Source organism: Thalassophryne amazonica, chromosome 1 (genome assembly GCF_902500255.1).
Source record: "Thalassophryne amazonica chromosome 1, fThaAma1.1, whole genome shotgun sequence".
NCBI classification, from domain to species: Eukaryota; Metazoa; Chordata; class Actinopteri; order Batrachoidiformes; family Batrachoididae; genus Thalassophryne; species Thalassophryne amazonica.
In genome coordinates this window covers 3,596,235-3,616,872 of record NC_047103.1, presented here as the reverse complement: position 1 = coordinate 3,616,872, position 20,638 = coordinate 3,596,235, and the positions used below count along the sequence as shown (strand labels likewise).

The 20,638-nt window shown below is 45.0% G+C and overlaps 1 protein-coding gene across 1 annotated transcript; it reads left to right on the top strand.

Moving 5' to 3' along the window:
* The first annotated feature begins 1,056 nt into the window (after positions 1 to 1,056).
* On the top strand, positions 1,057 to 19,490 carry LOC117518926 (protein NLRC3-like). The gene is given in 9 exon segments (XM_034180200.1): positions 1,057 to 1,186; positions 3,769 to 3,918; positions 6,820 to 6,969; positions 9,047 to 9,212; positions 14,412 to 14,440; positions 16,674 to 16,692; positions 17,712 to 17,966; positions 17,968 to 18,718; positions 18,721 to 19,490. Coding segments are annotated over 9 exon segments (2,385 nt in total). The 5' UTR covers positions 1,057 to 1,091.
* Positions 19,491 to 20,638: the final 1,148 nt, after the last annotated feature.

Here is a 20,638-nt window from a genome sequence, read left to right as displayed (position 1 = left end):
TCAGTTTGACTCAGTGTAGACCGTCATCTGTCTTTCAGTTACTGACCCTGGGTCAGTTTGTCTCAGTGTGGACCGTCATCTGTCTCTCTGTCACTGACCCTGGGTCAGTTTGTCTCAGTGTGGGACGTTATCTGTCTCTCTGTCACTGACCCTGGGTCAGTTTGTCTCAGTGTGGACCGTTATCTGTCTCTGTCACTGACCCTGGGTCAGTTTGTCTCAGTGTGGACCGTTATCTGTCTCTCTGTCACTGACCCTGGGTCAGTTTGTCTCAGTGTAGACCGTCATCTGTCTTTCTGTTACTGACCCTGGGTCAGTTTCTCTCAGTGTGGGACGTTATCTGTCTCCGTCACTGACCCTGGGTCAGTTTGTCTCAGTGTGGACTGTTATCTGTCTCTCTGTCACTGACCCTGGGTCAGATTGTCTCAGTGTAGACCGTCATCTGTCTTTCTGTTACTGACCCTGGGTCAGTTTGTCTCAGTGTGGGACGTTATCTGTCTTTGTCACTGACCCTGGGTCAGTTTGTCTCAGTGTGGGACGTTATCTGTCGCTGACCCTGGGTCAGTTTGTCTCAGTGTAGACCGCCATCTGTCTTTCTGTCACTGACCCTGGGTCAGTTTGTCTCAGTGTGGGACGTTATCTGTCTCTCTGTCACTGACCCTGGGTCAGTTTGTCTCAGTGTGGGACGTTATCTGTCGCTGACCCTGGGTCAGTTTGTCTCAGTGTAGACCGTCATCTGTCTTTCTGTCACTGACCCTGGGTCAGTTTGTCTCAGTGTGGACCGTTATCTGTCTCTCTGTCACTGACCCTGGGTCAGTTTGTCTCAGTGTGGGACGTTATCTGTCTCTCTGTCACTGACCCTGCGTCAGTTTGTCTCAGTGTGGACCGTTCTTTATTATTATTATTTTTTAAATAAGACATGTCTCTTGGTATCTTTAGGTCTTGAGGACACACTAACAGAATTTAACAGATCATCTGAATCTCAATGACAGAATAAAGAAAGTCCTGTTTGGCTGATACACGTCACCAGGTACTACTCTACCGAACTACACTACTCCTGACACGTGAAGATAAGAGATTGTTTGGAGGACACGATGGACCATACAGAGTCTCCAGAGTTCATCTGTGTGTCACTGAAGACCGATGGGTCCAAAGGTGGACCACCAGCACTCGGACCCTCTCACACACAGTAAGACCGTGTTGCTTCTGTTGTTTCTTCTTGTTGACGTCGTCCCGTCTGAGTTCAAAGCTGGACTTGACCAGGTCCAGTTTGTGGATTATGTGGGTTATGTCAGCCTGAGGTCCACAGTGAAGTTAGTTTTTGGTTGGACATTTGTCCCGACAGAGGATTCACTTAGGCACCGTCAATAAATTACTGCTTCACTGACACAAAACCCACGTGGAGGTGTTTGTATTTTCAGAACCTGTCTTCACCATGTCTGAGCAAATTGTGCTTCAAAACATATTTTTATGTCTCACACCTATTTTGATGATTAATGTATCAATTTCTTCTGTAGAAATATTGAAAAATAAGATTTTTTTTTGGGTGGGTGGGGGGGTCAATAGTTTCCATGTTTTTGTTCATGTGGCTCAAAATCAACGTTTAATTCCAGCACCAGACATCTGTTTTTGCTGGATTTAGTTGACCTTCTGTCTCATGAACATTCAGCACGTATCTTAGGGAAGGCCTTGGGTTTATTTATTTATTTACTTGTTTGTTAAACTTTGAGATCAGTATGTCATGTGACACACTGATCTCAAAGACAATGTAGTGATTTGAAATCAGTGCAGCATTGAAGCTGTAATTTATTGACGGTCCCTCAGTGAAACCACTGCTGTTTAATATCCAAGTTAAAACTAACTTCACCTCCGGACTCGGTTCAACCAGAATAATGGTCTGCCAGTACCGGAGGGACTGAAGCTGTGTTGACATTTACTGACACCAGGGTCCTGTACTATGAAGCGGGGTTAATTTACTCAGATGTAACCCAGGGTCAACCTCCTAAACCAGGGTTGACAAAACCTGGTTTTCTCCAGTGGTGTTAATCGGTACTACGACGCTGAATAAGATGTTGATTTGTTGAACCTGTGTTAACCTAAGTGGAGTTTGTGCACGTTCACATAAAAGGGGCAGGTTGCAGCACACGTCACCATTTTTCAATGATGGCGCGGTCACCTTACTTTACCGGAGAAGAATGCACGATTATTATGCGGAGCTACGAGGAATTTAAATTAACATTAAGGGGGAAATCGAACACATCGTCTGCCAATAAAGCAAGACAGGCTTGTTGGCAACGTATTGCTGATCGGGTAAATGCGTACGTACAATTCAATTGTTACCCAAATCTGTTACAGATGATTAACCTGTGGAATGTCTGATATGTGTAGAAAAATGACCTTCTTCCATTAATTACGCCCAGATGCAACATGATTCAGAAGTGGGCATAGGCCTCCTAATAAATGTTAGGTTAATTTAATGTTTCCTAAATAGGCTACCTTGACTGTATGATTGCTATTCCTAATCCTGTCAATATGTCAGATGTAATAGCAGCAGGTGAAGATGAAATATAAAAACATCCTTCATCCTTCAGAACGGTAGGTTTATATTCAGAGCTTGATAAGCCCCACTTTGCCTAATTAATGGACATGCATTAGACCTATTTTGATATTAGTAATTACCCGCGATTGCATAAAACCCTTCTTTGATTGGCATTGTGGATAAATGACCAGGGAAAACGACAAATGCATCCAACAGTTTAGACAGAGCAAGTACTACCTTGCGAATCATACGACATACAGTATTGCTCAGATGTTCAGCATCACTGATGGAATACATAAATTGTCCACTGGCAAAATAGGCACAAGGCACATTATCTGCTCGATCGTCGGGGCATTGCTACACTGTAAAAAATGACTTGTTTTTACAGGAAAACGCTGGCAGCTGTGGTTACCAGGGAATTCCTGTAAAACATACAGCAGCACAGTAGATAACATTACAGACATAATATGTATATGGATTTACAGTGAATGAACCACGGCTGACTCACATTAAAGGAACTGTTAAATCTACAAACAAGAGCTCTCTTTTTTGTACATTTAACTGCTGTATTTTTTACAGGAATTCCCTGGTAACCACAGCTGCCAGTGTTTTCCTGTAAAAACAACAGTCTTTATTTACAGTGTACGATGGGTGATGTTACAGACTTCTGGCCCGATCAGCTGACAAAGATAACGAATTCTCTCGGCTGAGAATCTATATCTTTCATAGAGAATATCGTCCGGGTATGTCAGCGGATTCTGGCGGTCTTTAAAAACCCTCGCCCTGTGAAGAGAGCCCCTCACAATTTGTGCCCCAATATCAAACGGATCATCCAGGTAGGCCGGCATTGTCTTTGGAGTGATTGAAGGTGGATGGATGGTACTTATAAAGGGAGTGGTTAAGCGAAAACCTCAAGCTAACCGAGAACATAACCTGCTCGGAGCAGGTTTGGCACACAGCATAAATTGCCATGGCAGCATACCTCGATCAAAACCTATCCACCTTTCGTAGTACGGGTTAACCGGGAAGTTACTCCACACGTCATCAACTTACTCCCGAAGTTACCCTGATAAGCCAGTAACCCTGCTTTGTAGTACAGGCCCCTGGTGTTAAATGTCATAAATACACCATTCAAAGAGTCACATGAGACAGAGTTAAGGACGATTAAAACGTCCGTCCACGGATGGACTCTGTGTTTGTTTTTCATCTTAACGGTGAACTTTTTCCTTCAGACTGACTCCAGATCAGCTGATGCATGATGATGGTGAGGAGGAGGCGTGGCGAGCCGAGTCTCCGGTGTCCTTCTGTCTGTCTGTGAAGACTGACTGGTCCAAAGAATTTCCTCCAGACTTCAGCGCTGAACCTGGACCCTCAGACCCAAAGTAATATTGGGTTAAATGTCTTGTATAAAATCAGTGTGTCCAATACATTGGCAGCTACTGACACAACAACGAGTCAGCACTTCTGTCTCCAGTCAGCCTTCTTTCAGCAAAAGAGGCTTAGTGACCAAAGAGAGAGAAAAGGGGAGAGGAGAAAAAACATTTATTTTTCACACCATACAGACTCACCGACATATCATGTGAGTCATGCACAGGCAGACAGTTTTGACTTATGGTTAAAATGTTAAACAAACTAATTCCAGACAAGTTATTGAAATTAATGTCACCTCTGTCGTTTTATAGTGAAAATATCAGCAAGTTTTAGTTTTAAAGTAATGCACTCATTCTGAAGGTTTTAGCATTTACACAGTACAGACACACACCAAACTGCATTATGGGAATATTGCCATCTACTGGCCATCCAGTAGATGGCAGTGTTCATGGCAGTGTGAAGAGCAATTGCCACACATTCACTAGAAGTGCTGAATCACTTAAACAGAATTTTCAGTTTTCAAATTGCCCTTTTTTTTACAAATGGGAAAAAAATGACATATTTACAAATACAGATTTATCTGTAAAACCCACCACAAGTTACAGTTACTTATGTGTTATATACCAACCAACCACTGACGTCAGGAAACTCTTTTTCCTCATAATACATTGTGGCATGTGTGTCTTTAATTGTAAAGCATATGTCTAGGAAATAAATTTATGGCCGGATAGAAAGCTGGAAGGTTGAAGTTTTTCATACCAATGTCAATATTGGCCCTGCATTTTGTCAGTCTCTTAGACAACATTTTCAATGTAGGCCCCACGTTGGCCAATTACGGCCTGCAAACGCTTTGGGGAAAGTGTCCTGAGGAATGTTTCGGATTTCTCGGCAGATGTTTTCCTTCAGTGCATCGATGCTTGGCATCAGCATAAACTTCAGGGTCTCTGCAAGTAAAAAAGAAACATAAGTGATTAAGTTTGTAGCATATATGCATACATAAACATGATTGGAATTGAAAATGACAGGAGCATCTTAGTGGAATTTAGATGTGATAAGGTGACATTAGTGCAGGGATTTGTAAACGAGTTGTTATTGCACGTGATTTGTGGACATATTATTGCATGTGGTTATTTCACAGTGTTATTGTACAGTCTGACAGCAGCAGGGAGGAACGACCTGCGGTATCGTTCCTTCTTGCACTGAAGGTGCCTCAGTCTGTCACTGAACGAGCTGCTCAGCTCCACTACTTTTGTTCCAACCTCAATCAGACTGTTTAATGCTGCAGGGGTTGTCTGGGAGCAGTGTTAAGGGCTTTGTTCATGGATGTGTATGCATTTGCAAATATGTGTTTATATGTAGGCGTGTATGTGTATATGTGCATGCACACAAGTTTGTATGTATGTGTACAAGTAAGGTGTGTGCTTTAACTTATCTGTTTTAATCTGTTTTTTTATTGTCTTATTATGCTGTTTTAATGGTATATTATGGGAATGTGCAACATGCTGATGAATGTTCCATAGACATGCAAGCAGTGTACTGTTTGTTGTATTTATCGATTTTGAGACAGGAATGTTTGCAAAGCACTTGAAGTCCAAGACAAATTTCCCTTTGGGGACAATAAAGTATATTGTGTCGTATCGTATCGTACAGTCCGGTGCAGAGGGTGAGAGGAGTTGTCCATGATGGATTTTAAGTTGGCTAACATCCTCCTCTCAGCCACCTCCTCCAGAGAGTCCAGAGGACAGCCCAGGACAGAGCTGGACTTCCTGACCAGCTTGTTCAGTCTCTTTCTCTCCCACTCTGTGCTGCCTGGGGCCCAACAGACGACAGCATAGAGGAGAGCAGAGGCTACAACAGAGTCATAGAAGGTCTTAAGCACCACAAATACAAGATATTTAATGTACAAACTGAGAAACTTTATTGCTTTTGTGCAAATATTTGCTCATTTTGAAATGGATGCCTGCAACACGTTTCAAAAAAGCTGGGACAGTGATATGTTTACCACTGTGTTACATCACCTTTCCTTCTAACAACACTCAATAAGCATTTGGGAACTGAGGACACTAATTGAAGCTTTGTAGGTGGAATTCTTTCCCATTCTTGCTTGATGTACGACTTTAGTTGTTCAACAGTCCGGGGTCTCCGCTGTCGTATTTTGCGCTTCATAATGCGCCACACATTTTCAACGGGCGACAGGTCTGGACTGCAGGCAGGCCAGTCTAGTACCCGCACTCTTTTACTACGAAGCCACGCTGTTGTAACATGTGCAGAATGTGTCTTGGCATTGTCTTGCTGAAATAAGCAGTGACGTCCCTGAAAAAGACGTTGCTTGGATGGCAGCATGTGTTGCTCCAAAACCTGGATGTACCTTTCAGCATTGATGGTGCCATCACAGATGTGTAAGTTGCCCGTGCCATGGGCACTAACACACCCCCATACCATCACAGATGCTGGCTTTTGAACTTTGCACTGGTAACAATCTGGATGGTCTCTTTCCTCTTTTGTCCAGAGGACACGACGTCCATGATTTCCAAAAATAATATGAAATGTGGACTCATCAGACCACAGCACACTTTTCCACTTTGCGTCTGTCCATTTCAAATGAGCTCGGGCCCAGAGAAGGCGGCAGTGTTTCTGGATGTTGTTGATGTATGGCTTCCACTTTGCATGGTAGAGCTTTAACTTGCACTTGTAGATGTAGCGACAAACTGAGTTAACTGACAATGGTTTTCTGAAGTGCTCCTGGGCCCACGCGGTAAGATCCTTTACACAATGATGTTGGTTTTTAATGCAGTGCCGCCTGAGGGATCGAAGGTCACGGGCATTCAGTGTTGGTTTTCGGCATTAACACGTCCGTCCACAGATGTAGTCTGTGTTTGTTTTTCATCTTAACAGTGAACTTTTGCCTTCAGACTGACTCCAGATCAGCTGATTCATGATGATGGCAAGGAGGAGGCGTGGCGAGCCGAGTCCCCGCTGTCCTTCTGTCTGTCTGTGAAGACTGACTGGTCCAAAGAACATCCTCCAGACTTCAGCACTGAACCTGGACCCTCGGACTCAAAGTAAGACCGTCTGTAGACCGTCTGTGTTCTGACGTCACGTCGTCAAAGCTGACAGTATAAAAGCAGAATTATTTATGATTATAAACTTTACTTTTTCCCCGTGAACCCGATCACGGATAAGCGGCTGAAGGTGAGTGCGTATGCTACTTTACTTTTTTCTCTGAACTTTTCACACTTGATTTTTTTTTTTTTAATCATTCTTTGAATTTCAATAATTTTGCATCAACCTGAATTTTAAATATGTTAAACTGTATATTTTTAATTTTGTGTCTCTAATTTAAAAACTTTAATGTTCCTTCCTTTAGACTGACCCCAGATCAGCTGATGGTTCATGAGGGGCCTCAGGGTTCCATCTGTCTGTCTGTGAAGACAGACTGGTCCAAAGAACATTCTCCAGACTTCAGTGCTGAACCTGGACCCTCAGACCCAAAGTAAGAGTCTGTTTCTAAATGGACCTGAAGTTGAGTCACGGGCCGTGCTAACATGTTAACCAAGCCCACTTTAATGTTTGCCTGTAACTGGGTGATCAAACACGACCCGACTCTGCAAATGATTTGTACTTAATTAACGTAACTTAATTTTTATGTCGACCTTCTAAATGAAGCATGATGCACCCGAACCTAGGGACTCGCTCTCAGGATGGTAAACCCAGGGACTCGCTTGCTGTCTGGACGGTGAACCCGGGGACTCGCTCGCTTTCTGGACGGTGAACCCGCGGACTCGCTCGCTTTCTGGACGGTGAACCCGCGGATTCGCTCGCTTTCTGGATGGTGAAACCGGGGACTCGCTCGCTCTCTGGACAGTGAACCCGGAGACTCCCTCGCATTCTGGACGGTGAACCCGCGGACTCGCTCACTTTCTGGACGGTGAAACTGGGGACTCGCTCGCTCTCTGGACGGTGAACCCGGGGACTCGCTCGCTCTTTGGACGGTGAACCCGGGGACTCGCTCGCTCTCTGGACGGTGAAACTAGGGACTCGCTCGCTCTCTGGATGGTGAACCTGGGGATTTGCTTGCTCTCTGGACGGTGAACCCGCGGACTCGCTCGCTTTCTGGACGGTGAACCCGCGGATTCGCTCGCTTTCTGGATGGTGAAACCGGGGACTCGCTCGCTCTCTGGACAGTGAACCCGGAGACTCCCTCGCATTCTGGACGGTGAACCCGCGGACTCGCTCACTTTCTGGACGGTGAAACTGGGGACTCGCTCGCTCTCTGGACGGTGAACCCGGGGACTCGCTCGCTCTTTGGACGGTGAACCCGGGGACTCGCTCGCTCTCTGGACGGTGAAACTAGGGACTCGCTCGCTCTCTGGATGGTGAACCTGGGGATTTGCTTGCTCTCTGGACGGTGAACCCGCGGACTCGCTCGCTTTCTGGACGGTGAACCCGCGGATTCGCTCGCTTTCTGGATGGTGAAACCGGGGACTCGCTCGCTCTCTGGACAGTGAACCCGGAGACTCCCTCGCATTCTGGACGGTGAACCCGCGGACTCGCTCACTTTCTGGACGGTGAAACTGGGGACTCGCTCGCTCTCTGGACGGTGAACCCGGGGACTCGCTCGCTCTTTGGACGGTGAACCCGGGGACTCGCTCGCTCTCTGGACGGTGAAACTAGGGACTCGCTCGCTCTCTGGATGGTGAACCTGGGGATTCGCTTGCTCTCTGGACGGTGAACCCGGGGACTCGCTTTCTGCATGGTGATCCACAAGCCCCTCCCCTTGTTTGTGACTAGTCCTTGTCCTGGGCTTGGTGGCTGCAGCCATGAAGGTTTTTAGGTCCTTCTGAGTCTGGTCCACCTGAGATTTCCCCGGGTGAGACCTCGTCAGGGTCTCATGACGATCCTTTGAGCGGTCGTCTGTGACCCTGATCCATGGTTTGGGTCTCTGATTAGGAAGCCTCCTCAATGCCTCCTTGTGGAGGTGTTTGAAGATGTCCAACATGGAGCAGACCTGGAATAGGGCAAAGGTGTGATCGAGTCCATCAGGTCCAAGAGGAGATGGAGAAACAGAGGAATGTCCAGGCTGCTTTGACTGCTGGGCCTGTGAACCAGATTAAATCCACGTAATGTTTTCTGTTTCAGGAAGAAGAGGAAGATTGATGGTTCTGTCCAGCTGTCCCACTGTGGTTTTTGTCAGGATGTCCTTCAGGATCCAGTCTGTGCTGGCTGTGGACACTGGTTCTGCAGGCTCTGCATCATGTCATGCTGGGACCAGTTTGGTTCGTCGTGTCCTCAGTGTGTCAAAAGAGTAAGAATACAACTTGAACTGCAGAAATCAGGTGACGTCTGCGATCTACAGAGTAATAAATAATAAATCTACATTCTGTTGCGACCCTGAGAAAATGTCTCCTAAACATTCAACTAAATCAAAATAATGTCACCTCAAAAAAAATAAAAAATAAAAAAATTCAGTGCGACAAAAGTCAGCACAGGTCTTCTTCTTCTTTCGGCTGTTCCCGTTAGGGGTCGCCACAGCAGATCAATAGTGTCCATCTCATCCTGTCCTCTGTGTCTTCCTCTGGCTCACCAACCACCTGCATGTCCTCTCTCAGCACATCCATAAACCTCCTCTTTGTCCTCCCTCTTCTCCTCTTGCCTGGTGGCTCCATCCTCAGCATCCTTCTCCCTATATACCCTGGGTCCTTCCTCTGCACATGTCCAAACCATCTCAGTCTCACCTCTCTGACTTTGTCTCCAAACTGTCCCACCTGAGCTGTCCCTCTGATATGTTCATTCCTAATCCTGTCCATCCTCGTCACTCCCAAAGAGAATCACAGAGCTAGACAAATGGAGCAGGACTTTGGAACAGAAACCTTAAGGAGATCAGGATTCATATGTTTGCTTGTGTAGCTGGAGTGGTTCCGTACTCTGGTCTCGCCCTCGTTCGTACTCTCTCTGCGTTGTGTAAAGGGACGGGGACACTGGATGGCGTGTTCATTTTGCACAGAATGGTGTGACAGCATGAACAGTGTGTAACCCCACAGCGGACATCACCGCACCTGTCTGTGATTAAAAAACAAAACAACCGCCACAGAGCCGCGGTGCCTTTGAAGTTTCCCATCAAATTACATCTCACTGCAAAACTGGATGAAGACAGTTCAAAACTCCTTCAGTCAGTTAACTCAACTACTAGTTTATTTTCTACTCCTGAAACAACTTTTAGAAAATAACAAGAGCTTGAACAAACTCACAGGAACAGGGAATTCAAAATAAATAAAAACGCTCCCAAAATGATTTTTGCCAAAATCAAATAACTGCAGGGTGTTAATGTGAAGTTCATAAAAAAAATAAATGAGGGATTGATTTTTGGTGGTGATCATTAGTTATAATTTTCTCTACGTGCCGCACTTTGCAGGGAGACATGCTGAAAAGAGTGAATGTTTAGATGTGTAGGATCAGTGGGAGCTGAAGATGGAGAACTGGGCTCAGAGTGTAGAGTGGACACAACCACTGAACCACCGGAGTGTGATCCGAGAACGAGAAGGAAGCTTAAAGTTCAGATTTGTGAGACCAGCAGAGAGATGAGGCTGAGGTGGTTTGGACATGTGATGGGGAGAGATGAAGAAGATGTTGGTGAAGGAGTGATAGGAGTGGTTGTAGAGAGGAAGACTAAACTGCAGATGATGGATGGTCCAGATGGGGACGAGACCACCTGTACTGAGTCAGAGTGCAGACTAAGGCTTTGGGATTCTGGAGTGATCAAGTCGAGGCTGAGTCTTTGGAGGAGTCGAGACCAAAACCTGAAAAACACAAGTCACGACTTGAAGAATTTGGATTCCACACGGTGCTTCTTTCTGAAATTTGTGACGCAAATGGTTTTTGTGACTAAACCAAAGTTTATGACTCATTCTTGGTGCTCACTGGGACCAGCGGATTGAAGCGAGTGTTGCATTGTGTGTCAGGGTTCGGAGTCTGTCAAACCGACAGAAGTCTTCAGTTTGGGTCTCATTAACATCAGCTCACTGTCCTCAAAATCCCTGTTGATCAACGATCTAATTATGGATCATCACTTGGACATGATTGGGTTATGTGAAACCTGGCTCAAACCCACAGCTGTTCTTCCTCTGAATGAGGCCTGCCCACCAGGGTACACATTTGGTCACATGTCTCGTGGTGCAAAGCAAGGCGGGGGTGTTGCTTTTATTTATAAATCCAGGTTTACCTTATTGACCGTTGGGGGTCATAAATATAATTCGTTTTAGCATCTGACTCTCTGCTCTGCTCATGATGCTACATATTGTCAGGGTCAGAAGTATGGAAATCAGTCATGTTATTTTGTCACTGTTTATAGGCCTCCTGGCCCATACGAGGTCTGTCAATAAAGTAACGGTCCTTTTTATTTTTTTTTTAAACTATATGGATTTCATTCATAATGTTTTTACATCAGACAAGCTTGAACCCTCGTGCGCATGCGTGAGTTTTTCCACGCCTGTTGGTGACGTCATTCGCCTGTGAGCACTCCTTGTGGAAGGAGTGGTCCCGCCCCCTCGTCGGATTTTCATTGTCTGGAAATGGTGGAATGATTTGGACTTTTTTTCCATCAGAATTTTTTCAGAAGCTGTTAGAGACTGGCACCTGGAAACCATTTGAAAAATGTATCTGGCTTTCGGTGAAAATTTTACGGGCTTCACAGAGAATAAGGACTGTTACTACAGCTTTAAGGATGGCTTTAAGGACCCTTGGCGCGCCACACTCGGCGCGCCGCGCTCTGAGCTGCGACGATGAGGCAGAAAACGCCAGATCATTTCTAAGCTGATGGCTCTGTGGATACGAGACCATCGTGTGCACTTTTGCTGGTTATCACAAGAGCTGGACATCAGCCATTTTCCGGCAGATTTCACTTTTAACGAGATTTTGTCATGGAAAGCCGCGCGGAGGCTTCATGCATAACGACCGATTTGCTGTTTGAGCGAGACAAAGGAACACCTCCTTTTCGGCGTGTCAGAGTACAAGTTAGGACAAGCCCAGCTCTCCACAATTTCTCTGATACTTACTGGACTGGTAAGCATTGAAAGCCGAGATAGGCATGTCCCAACTTGTCCCATTTGTCCCAACTTATAACTTAGAACTGCGCCATTTTCGTTCCAAACCTCGAGCCTTCTGCCTAAGGTCACGCAAGTAACCACTGAACCAAGGCGACTGCGCCCTGGGAAGGTGTGGCCTTAAAAGAGGAGGTGCAACCTTATCCAGTGTAGACACTTGTCCCAACTTGTCCCACGCTCGGAGCGCGGCACGCCGAGCGTCCTTAAAGCCATCCTTAAAGCTGTAGTAACAGTCCTTATTCTCTGTGAAGCCCATAAAATTTTCACTGAAAGCCAGATAAATTTTTCAAATGGTTTCCAGGTGCCAGTCTCTAACAGCTTCTGAAAAAATTCTGATGGAAAAAAAGTCCAAATCATTCCGCCATTTCCAGACAATGAAAATCCGATGAGGGGGCGGGACCACTCCTTCCACAAGACGTGCTCACAGGCGAATGACGTCACCGACAGGCGTGGAAAAACTCACGCATGCGCACGAGGGTTCAAGCTTGTCTGACATAAAAACATATGAATGAAATCCATATAGTTTTTGAAAAAAATAAAAAGGACTGTTACTTTATGGACAGACCTCGTATTCTGAATTCTTAGATGAATTTGGTGCGTTCATCTCTAGCCTGTTAGCTAGTGGGGGCAGAATTTTGATTATTGGTGACTTTAACATTCACATAAATAAGCCCTCTGATCCCCTTTGCAAGTCATATATGGAACTTGTGGATGCATTGGGATTCCAGCAATGCATTCAGGATTCAACGCACATTAGTGGAAATACCCTTGATTTGGTTCTCACACGTGGCCTTGCTGTCACGAACATTGACTTTTTGCCTCTTGCCTCTGTGTTCTCTGACCACTCATTTATTAGGTGTGCATTTATGTTGCCACGTTTAGTGGAGCGAAAGCCTTGTCTGTCTCTGCGGCGACACATTAATCCCTCAACTATGACTGAACTCGAAGTCAGACTGCCTGAAATTTTGGCTTCAGGTTTGGAGAATGTTCAATCAGTGGATAGTCTTGCGGATGGCTTGAATTCAGCGCTCAAGGCTACACTGGATAAGGTTGCACCTCCTCTTTTAAGGCCACACCTTCCCAGGGCGCAGTCGCCTTGGTTCAGTGGTTACTTGCGTGACCTTAGGCAGAAGGCTCGAGGTTTGGAACGAAAATGGCGCAATTCTAAATTAGAGGTGTTCCACCTTGCATGGCGTGATGCTGTCTTACATTATAAGCATGCACTCCTGGCTACAAAGCGGACCTATTATTCTGATTTGATCAATAAAAACAAGCATAATTCAAAGTTTTTGTTTGAAACTGTAGCATCTCATTCATGGACGGCCACCTGTTATTCACTCTCCATTTTCAGCACAGGACTTCTTGGACTATTTCGAGAAGAAAATTGAGGATATTAGGTTGAGCATATCTCAGCAGGCTTTGGTCCAGCCTCCGCATACTGCTATGGAGGTGGATGCGCCCACTGAGGTGTTACCCAAATTTACAGATTTTGATGGTATCTCGCTAGGCACGCTGACGAGGCTCGTGACGTCTACTAAAAGCACAACCTGTTTATTTGATCCTATACCAACAAAACTATTTAAGGACCTGTGGCACATTCTTGGACCGACTGTGCTGGAAATTATAAATCTCTCATTAACTTCTGGATCTGTTCCTAAATGTTTCAAATCTGCAGTAATTAAACCATTACTTAAGAAATCCAATCTCGACCCTATATTGAAAAATTTAGACGATATCAAATCTATCATTTTGTTCTAAAATCCTGGAAAAAGTGGTTTCGCGACAGCTCATGAACTACCTCACTGAGAATAATCTTTTTGAGCCACTGCAGTCTGCTTTTAGAAAATATCACTCCACAGAGACAGCACTTACTAAAGTAGTGAATGACCTTTTGCAAGCAATGGACTCAGATACCACTACAGTCTTGGTGCTGTTGGATCTTAGTGCTGCGTTTGATACTGTGGATCATCATATTTTACTCAGTAGGGTGGAGAATCACTTTGGGATTACTGTAACTGCTTTTGCATGGTTGACGTCATACCTATCCAGTCTTTCTTACTGTGTATTGTGTAATGGCACCTCCTCTGATTGTAGGGACATGAAGTTTGGGGTTCCGCAAGGATCCGTTTTAGGCCCCCTGCTTTTTTCCCTTTATGTAGCACCCCTTGGGAATATACTGCGGCGCTTTGGGATTCCCTTTCATTGCTATTCTGATGACACTCAATTGTACATGCCAATAACTACTGGTAATCTCATTCATATAAAATCTTTGGAAGATTGCCTTGTATCAGTAAGAAGTTGGATGTCTAGTAACTTCCTACTTTTAAATTCTGATAAGACTGAAGTTATGGTTCTTGGTCCAGCGAGGTATCGGCATCAATTTGATCAGCTAGCACTTAGCTTAGGTTCGTGTCTTATACATCATACGGATAAAGTGAGGAACCTTGGAGTAATTGTGATACTATGTTCTCCTTTGATCTCCAGAGACATTAGAGACATTACGAGGACTGCTTTCTTCCATTTGCGAAATATAGCGAAGATTCGTCCCATCCTGTCTATGGCTGATGCTGAGACTTTGATTCATGCATTTGTCTCTTCTAGATTGGACTATTGTAATGCTCTATTTTCTGGCTTACTGCAGTCCAGGATTAGGGGTCTTCAACTGGTTCAAAACACTGCTGCCAGACTTTTGACACAAAGCAGAAAGTTTGACCACATTGCGCCCATTTTGGCATCCCTGCACTGGCTTCCAGTTGCTGCAAGATCGGATTTTAAAGTACTGTTATTAGTTTATAAATTTGTTCATGGACTTGCACCTCCCTATCTGGCTGACCTGGTAAGCCGCTATGTACCAGCTCGGGCCCTGCGTTTTCAGGGTGCAGGACTTTTATGTGTTCCCAAGGTGAATAAAAAGTCTGCTGGTCACAGAGCTTTCTCCTACCATGTCCCAGCTCTGTGGAACGATCTCCCAGCACACATTCGGCAGTCTGATACTGTGGAGACTTTTAAGTCACGTTTAAAGACTCATTTGTTTTCCCTGTTTAATCATTAGTGTTATGTGTTTTTATTCTTGTATTCTTTTATGGTCATCTTTTTATTGTGTTTTAAATTTTTAATTCAGTTTTCTTTGTTGTTGTTTTATGTTGTGTGAAGCACCTTGAGACGAGTTCGTCATGAATTGGCGCTATATAAATTAATAAATTTGATTTGATTTGGGGTTATGGGCTGTGTTTCGTTTTTGTTCTGTGTGGTGTCTTCCTTGTCTGTCATTTTCTGTCACTGCTTCTCTTGTCTGTCGCTTGGTGCTTGGTGGTGGGCGTGTCCCTCTGCTCTTCCACTCCCTCACACCTGTTTCTCATCACCTGCTCATTACACCTTGTAGTTGAGCCTCACCTTGTGCACTTCCTCTCCGTCAGATCGTTGTGCTTGTTTGCGTTTGCTTGCAGCTGTCTTCAGAGTCCTTGTTTTTGATTGTTCTGCTGTGTTTTGAACTTCCTGCCTGCTTCTTCGACCTCGCCTCAGCCTGATGTTTTTGATACTGCTGTTTATTCTTGACTGCCTGCCTGGGTACCGACCCTGCAAGTATATTCACTAAAGCCTTTTACACATCAAACTCTGGAGTCTCTGTCCAGCATTTGTGTCCAGTCATTTCTGGGTTCAGATTCTGATATTGTGGGATCTCCTGTCAAGGAGCGCTCTGTTTGAGCGCTCTGGCTTACCAAATGTGGTAACACCAAATTTTGGTGCTTTGGCTGACTATGTAAAACCAGCTGTCAAGAATTTGGGAGTGATATTTGACAGCTGTTTGAGGTTTGATCAACAGATAAACTCTGTTGTCATAGCAGGTTTTTTCTGACTTCGTCTTTTGGCTAAAATAAAGCACTTTCTCAGTAGACATGATCTTGAGACAGCCATTCATGCTTTCATCAGCTCCAGACTTGATTATTGTAATGCACTTTATTCGGGCATTAATCAGTCGTCTCTTGCACGTCTCCAGTTGGTGCAGAATGCTGCTGCTTGTCTTTTAACAAACACTTTTAGACGTGAGCATATTACGCCCGTCCTCTACTCACTCCACTGGCTTCCAGGTCGTTTTAGAATTGATTTTAAAATTTTAGTGTTTGTTTTTAAAGCTATTTATGGCCTTGCACCTCCCTACTTGTCTGAAATTTTAACTTTGCGCACCTACAGTAGGACATTAAGGGCGTCTGGCCAGCTTTACTTAGATGTTCCAAGGTCAAGATATAAACGCTGGGGTGATCATGCTTTCGTGGTAGTTGGCCCCAGACTGTGGAACGAGCTACCTCTTGAGTTACGTACTATTCCTGACCTAGCACTTTTTAAATCTAAGTTAAACACTTATTTATTTAAACTGGCTTTTAACACTTAGTGGGGAGGTGACATGTTCTGTTTTTATGTGCTGTTTTAAAATTTCATTCTATATGTGTTTTATTTTTGTGAATTTGTGTTTTTAATGTTAAGCACTTTGGACACCAGTCGGTGCTGTAAAGCGCTTTATAAATAAATGTTGATTGATTGATTGATTGAAATATTGCACCAGTCAATACAAAGTGAATTAATTTATTTTGTAATTATAATTTTGAATTCATATGTTTACTTATTGTGGACTAACACAGTCAAGTGGAATTGCTTTCAATTCTAAGAAGAGACAGAGTAAGTAAAAAGGTGGTTATGGTATCAAGACCAAGACTGAAAGACGAGCGGATTGGATAAACAAAAGGAAGACTTGATGGGGAAAAAAGAGGTTCAGGACCTGAATCCATCAGGATAAACATGCAGGAAGGAAAACTTTCTGTTCTTTGTTCCCATGGGGATTGATTCCATATTTCTTGTTTTTCAGCACTTGGTGTTGTGTGGGCCGCTGAAGAGGAGGTACTGCTGGCCCACCACCACAAGATGGCGCCCTGCTTGAAGTGCGGGCTTCAAGCACGAGAGGGTGTCGGAGCGACCGGGAGTGACAGCTGTCACTCATCATCCGTACCAGCTGTCACTCATCCACTACTCAACACCATCACCATTAAAGGCCGGACTGCAACTCCACCTCCCCGCCGAGAAATCAACTACCATTCAGGTAACTTCTCTGCTGACTTACATTAAGTAATAATCTGAACTTCTTTGCAGCCGTTTTCCTGTGGTGTGTCCTTATCTGTGGGATTGGCGTTTGGTGTGGACTGCGACGGCTTCGCCTCACACCCCAAACCAGATAAGTGGTTAAACAGGAGCTGCACGAGTGTGTGACTGGAGGTGGAGGTTCTCCCTCTTAACTAAACACTGACTGTGGGATTACTGAGTGTGCAAACTCGCACTCATCAGTACTGTCTCTGTTCTCTGCCAGCAGTACCGGGTCTGACTGCTGAAGACAGTGGCCACCTGGGGCGCAGGGCTTGGTGGCTCCGGTGTTCTTCAGATCCATTGGTGGTGGAAGCTGTGTGGGATCCGGCTCTTCTCTCGCCAGACGTCTTCTATCGTCGAGCCTGCCCACACGTCACCTTGTATATAATTGACATTCCACCATATTGTTATTGTCTGTACTTCGTTGTGCGATTCACAACATTAAATTGCTACTTTTTGGCTTATCCATTGTCCGTTCATTACCGCCCCCTGTTGTGGGTCCGTGTCACGACACTTTCACAACACTTGGTGGTCTAGAAGATGATTTGGACCAGTTCAGGATGGCTCAGAAGATGAAATACCAATCTGTAACAGAAGGATGTGATGAGTCTGGAGTGCCCCTCAAGATGATCTACACTGAGCTCTACATCACTGAAGGTCACAGCGAGGACATTAATACCCGACATGAGGTCAGACAGCTCAAGTCAACTGCCAAGAAGAAGACGGTCCATGAAACGCCAATCAGATGCCATGACATCTTCAAAGCCTCACCTGACCACTGCAGACACATCAGAGTCGTTCTGACCAGTGGTGTTGCTGGTGTCGGAAAAAACATTCTCGGTGCAGAAGTTCACTTTGGATTGGACAGAAGGCTTGGAAAACCAAGACCTTGGTCTGGTGATTCTGCTGTCCTTCAGGGAGCTGATCAGAGAGCAGCAGTACAGTCTTCTGGAGTTAATTCATGTTTTCCATCCGACCTTGCAGAAGATGACAGCGGAGCAGCTCAGGCTCTGTAGCGTTCTCTTTGTCTTTGACGGGCTGGATGAAAGCAGACTGTCACTGGATTTCCAGAACAGTGCTGCTCTGAATGATGTCAACCAGAAGTCATCTATCGGCGTGGTACTCACCAACCTCATCAAAGGAAAGCTGCTTCCATCAGCTCTCATCTGGATAGCTTCCCGCCCTGCAGCAGCCAATCAGATCCCTCCTGCCTATGTTGACAGGGTGACACAAGTCCAAGGCTTCACTGACCAACGTAAAGAAGAGTACTTCAAGAAGAGGTTCAGTCATGATGAAGATCTGTGCAGCAGAATCATCTCACATATAAAGTCCTCCAGAAGCCTCCACATCATGTGCCAGGTCCCGGTCTTCTGCTGGCTCGTTGCTGCCGTTCTGGAGAATATGTTAACAGTGGAGCAGAGAGGAGAGCTGCCGAAAACCCTGACGGACATGTACTCGCACTTTTTGATGGTTCAGATCCTGAAGAAGAACCAGAAGTATGATGAAAGACATGAGAGATTTCACCGGCTGAAGGATTGTGACAGGGAAGTTCTTCTGAAGCTAGGACAGCTGGCGTTTGAACATTGGAGAAAGGAAACATCAAGTTTTACCAAGAAGACCTGGAGCAGTGTGGTCTTGATGTCAGGGAGTCCTTGATCTACTCTGGAGTTTGTACAGAGATCTTCAAAACAGAATGTGTGATATTCAAGAAAACCATCTACTGCTTCATCCATCTGAGCATCCAGGAGTTTCTGGCAGCAGTCTACATGTTCCACTGTTACACCAACAGGAAAACAGAGGTACTGGAGCCATTCCTGAAAAAAAGCATGAAAAGCCCAGAAGAGATTTGCCGAGGAAATGATGATGACCTCAGCTATGATTATGACTATATTTACAGACATTTAGACGTCTTCCTGAGCAAAGCCATGATCATATCTGTCAAGAGTAAAAACGGCCACCTGGATTTATTTGTTCGTTTTCTCTGTGGCCTCTGCCTGCAGTACAACCAGAACCTTTTAGGAGGTCTCTTGGGTGAGACATGGATCGATCCAGGAGCCATTAAACAGGCCATCACTGCACTGAAGAACACAAACATACAGGGGATCCCTGACAGAGGCATCAACGTCTGCCACTGTGTCACTGAGATGAAGGATCAGGAGATCCAAGAGTTCCTGAAGACAAATGCTAAATCAGAGGTGGAACTCTCAGAGATCCAGTGCTCAGCTCTGGCCTACGAGTTAGAGATGTCTGAGGAGGTTCTGGATGTGTTGGACCTACAGGCGTACAGGACGTCGCACCAAGGACGACTCAGACTGATTCCAGCTGTGAGGAACTGCAGCAAAGCTCTGTGAGTCCAAACATCGACATCAGGACTCTAGGTCACTTTGGTCCAACAGTAACGTCTCCAGGTCACAAGGCTCATGTGTGCAGCAACGTAGTCACAGTTCCCTTTTTATTATGACGTATGGGGGGGGGGGGGCATCATGTTTTCATCCCGTCAACTTTTAATCTTAACACTATAACTAAACAATCCTTGATTGAAACCAATGAATGGGGGGTGTGATGGTTTGGCGGAGGCTTGGGGTCTGTGCCCCCCCCCCCCCGCTCTTTTGCAAGAGAAATGCTGTATTTTCTGAAGTACAACTTTGTTTTTGGAGGTTTTGCGATTTAAATACTGAAACTCGCACATTAAGTTTTCATAATAATTATAAGTATTTACATCGGCCGTTCTCAGGAAACTAAACTAATAACAAAAGAATAAATGCCATTAGTAAAAGTGAATTACAACAATACCCAAAAGTCCCAAATTAAAGATGAGAAGTGTGACTTATACTCCGAGAAAAAACAGCGATTTCATTACGATAAAACCGTCCACCGGCCGAATGTACGAGTGCCGGCGTCTGTCACACTTTGTGTTACTCTCATTCAGTGATGTGATGGAAGTGAGCGCCGCCTAAAACAGCGGTGGTTCTGTCACGTGGCAGAATGCGGCGATGCACGGCACCAACGCGCGTCTGTAGACTCAATCCTGTTGCTAAAACTCGTAACCAACGGCACATAACTCCGTCATACAGACGATTTAAATGTTGGTAGTAAACTGTTTCAACCCACCGATGTGGTTTCATCTGTTTTAAGATGAAGTGGATCGTACAAATATTTGATTGACTTGCCATCCCAGCGAGGTTGGCTAGTTCGAGTGTACACGCGAGCTTTACTGGTGCTGCAAGACAAATATACGTACGGGTACAAATAAAGTCACCTGAACCTAAAGACGTGTTTGTCGATAACTAATGTCTAGTCATGAGTTTAGTGATTTTACTGGATAATCTTACGGTTATGACGTTAAATATTTCTGTCGCTCAGAGCTAGAGTTTAATTCAGATTAATTCATGGAACCTGAGCTACTGCTTTTGGCTTTTTCAGATCAGCAGTAAGACGGAGATGACGTACAGCGTTAAACAGCACGAAGGAGGTTTGTAGGGAACGTGGCGGTTATGGC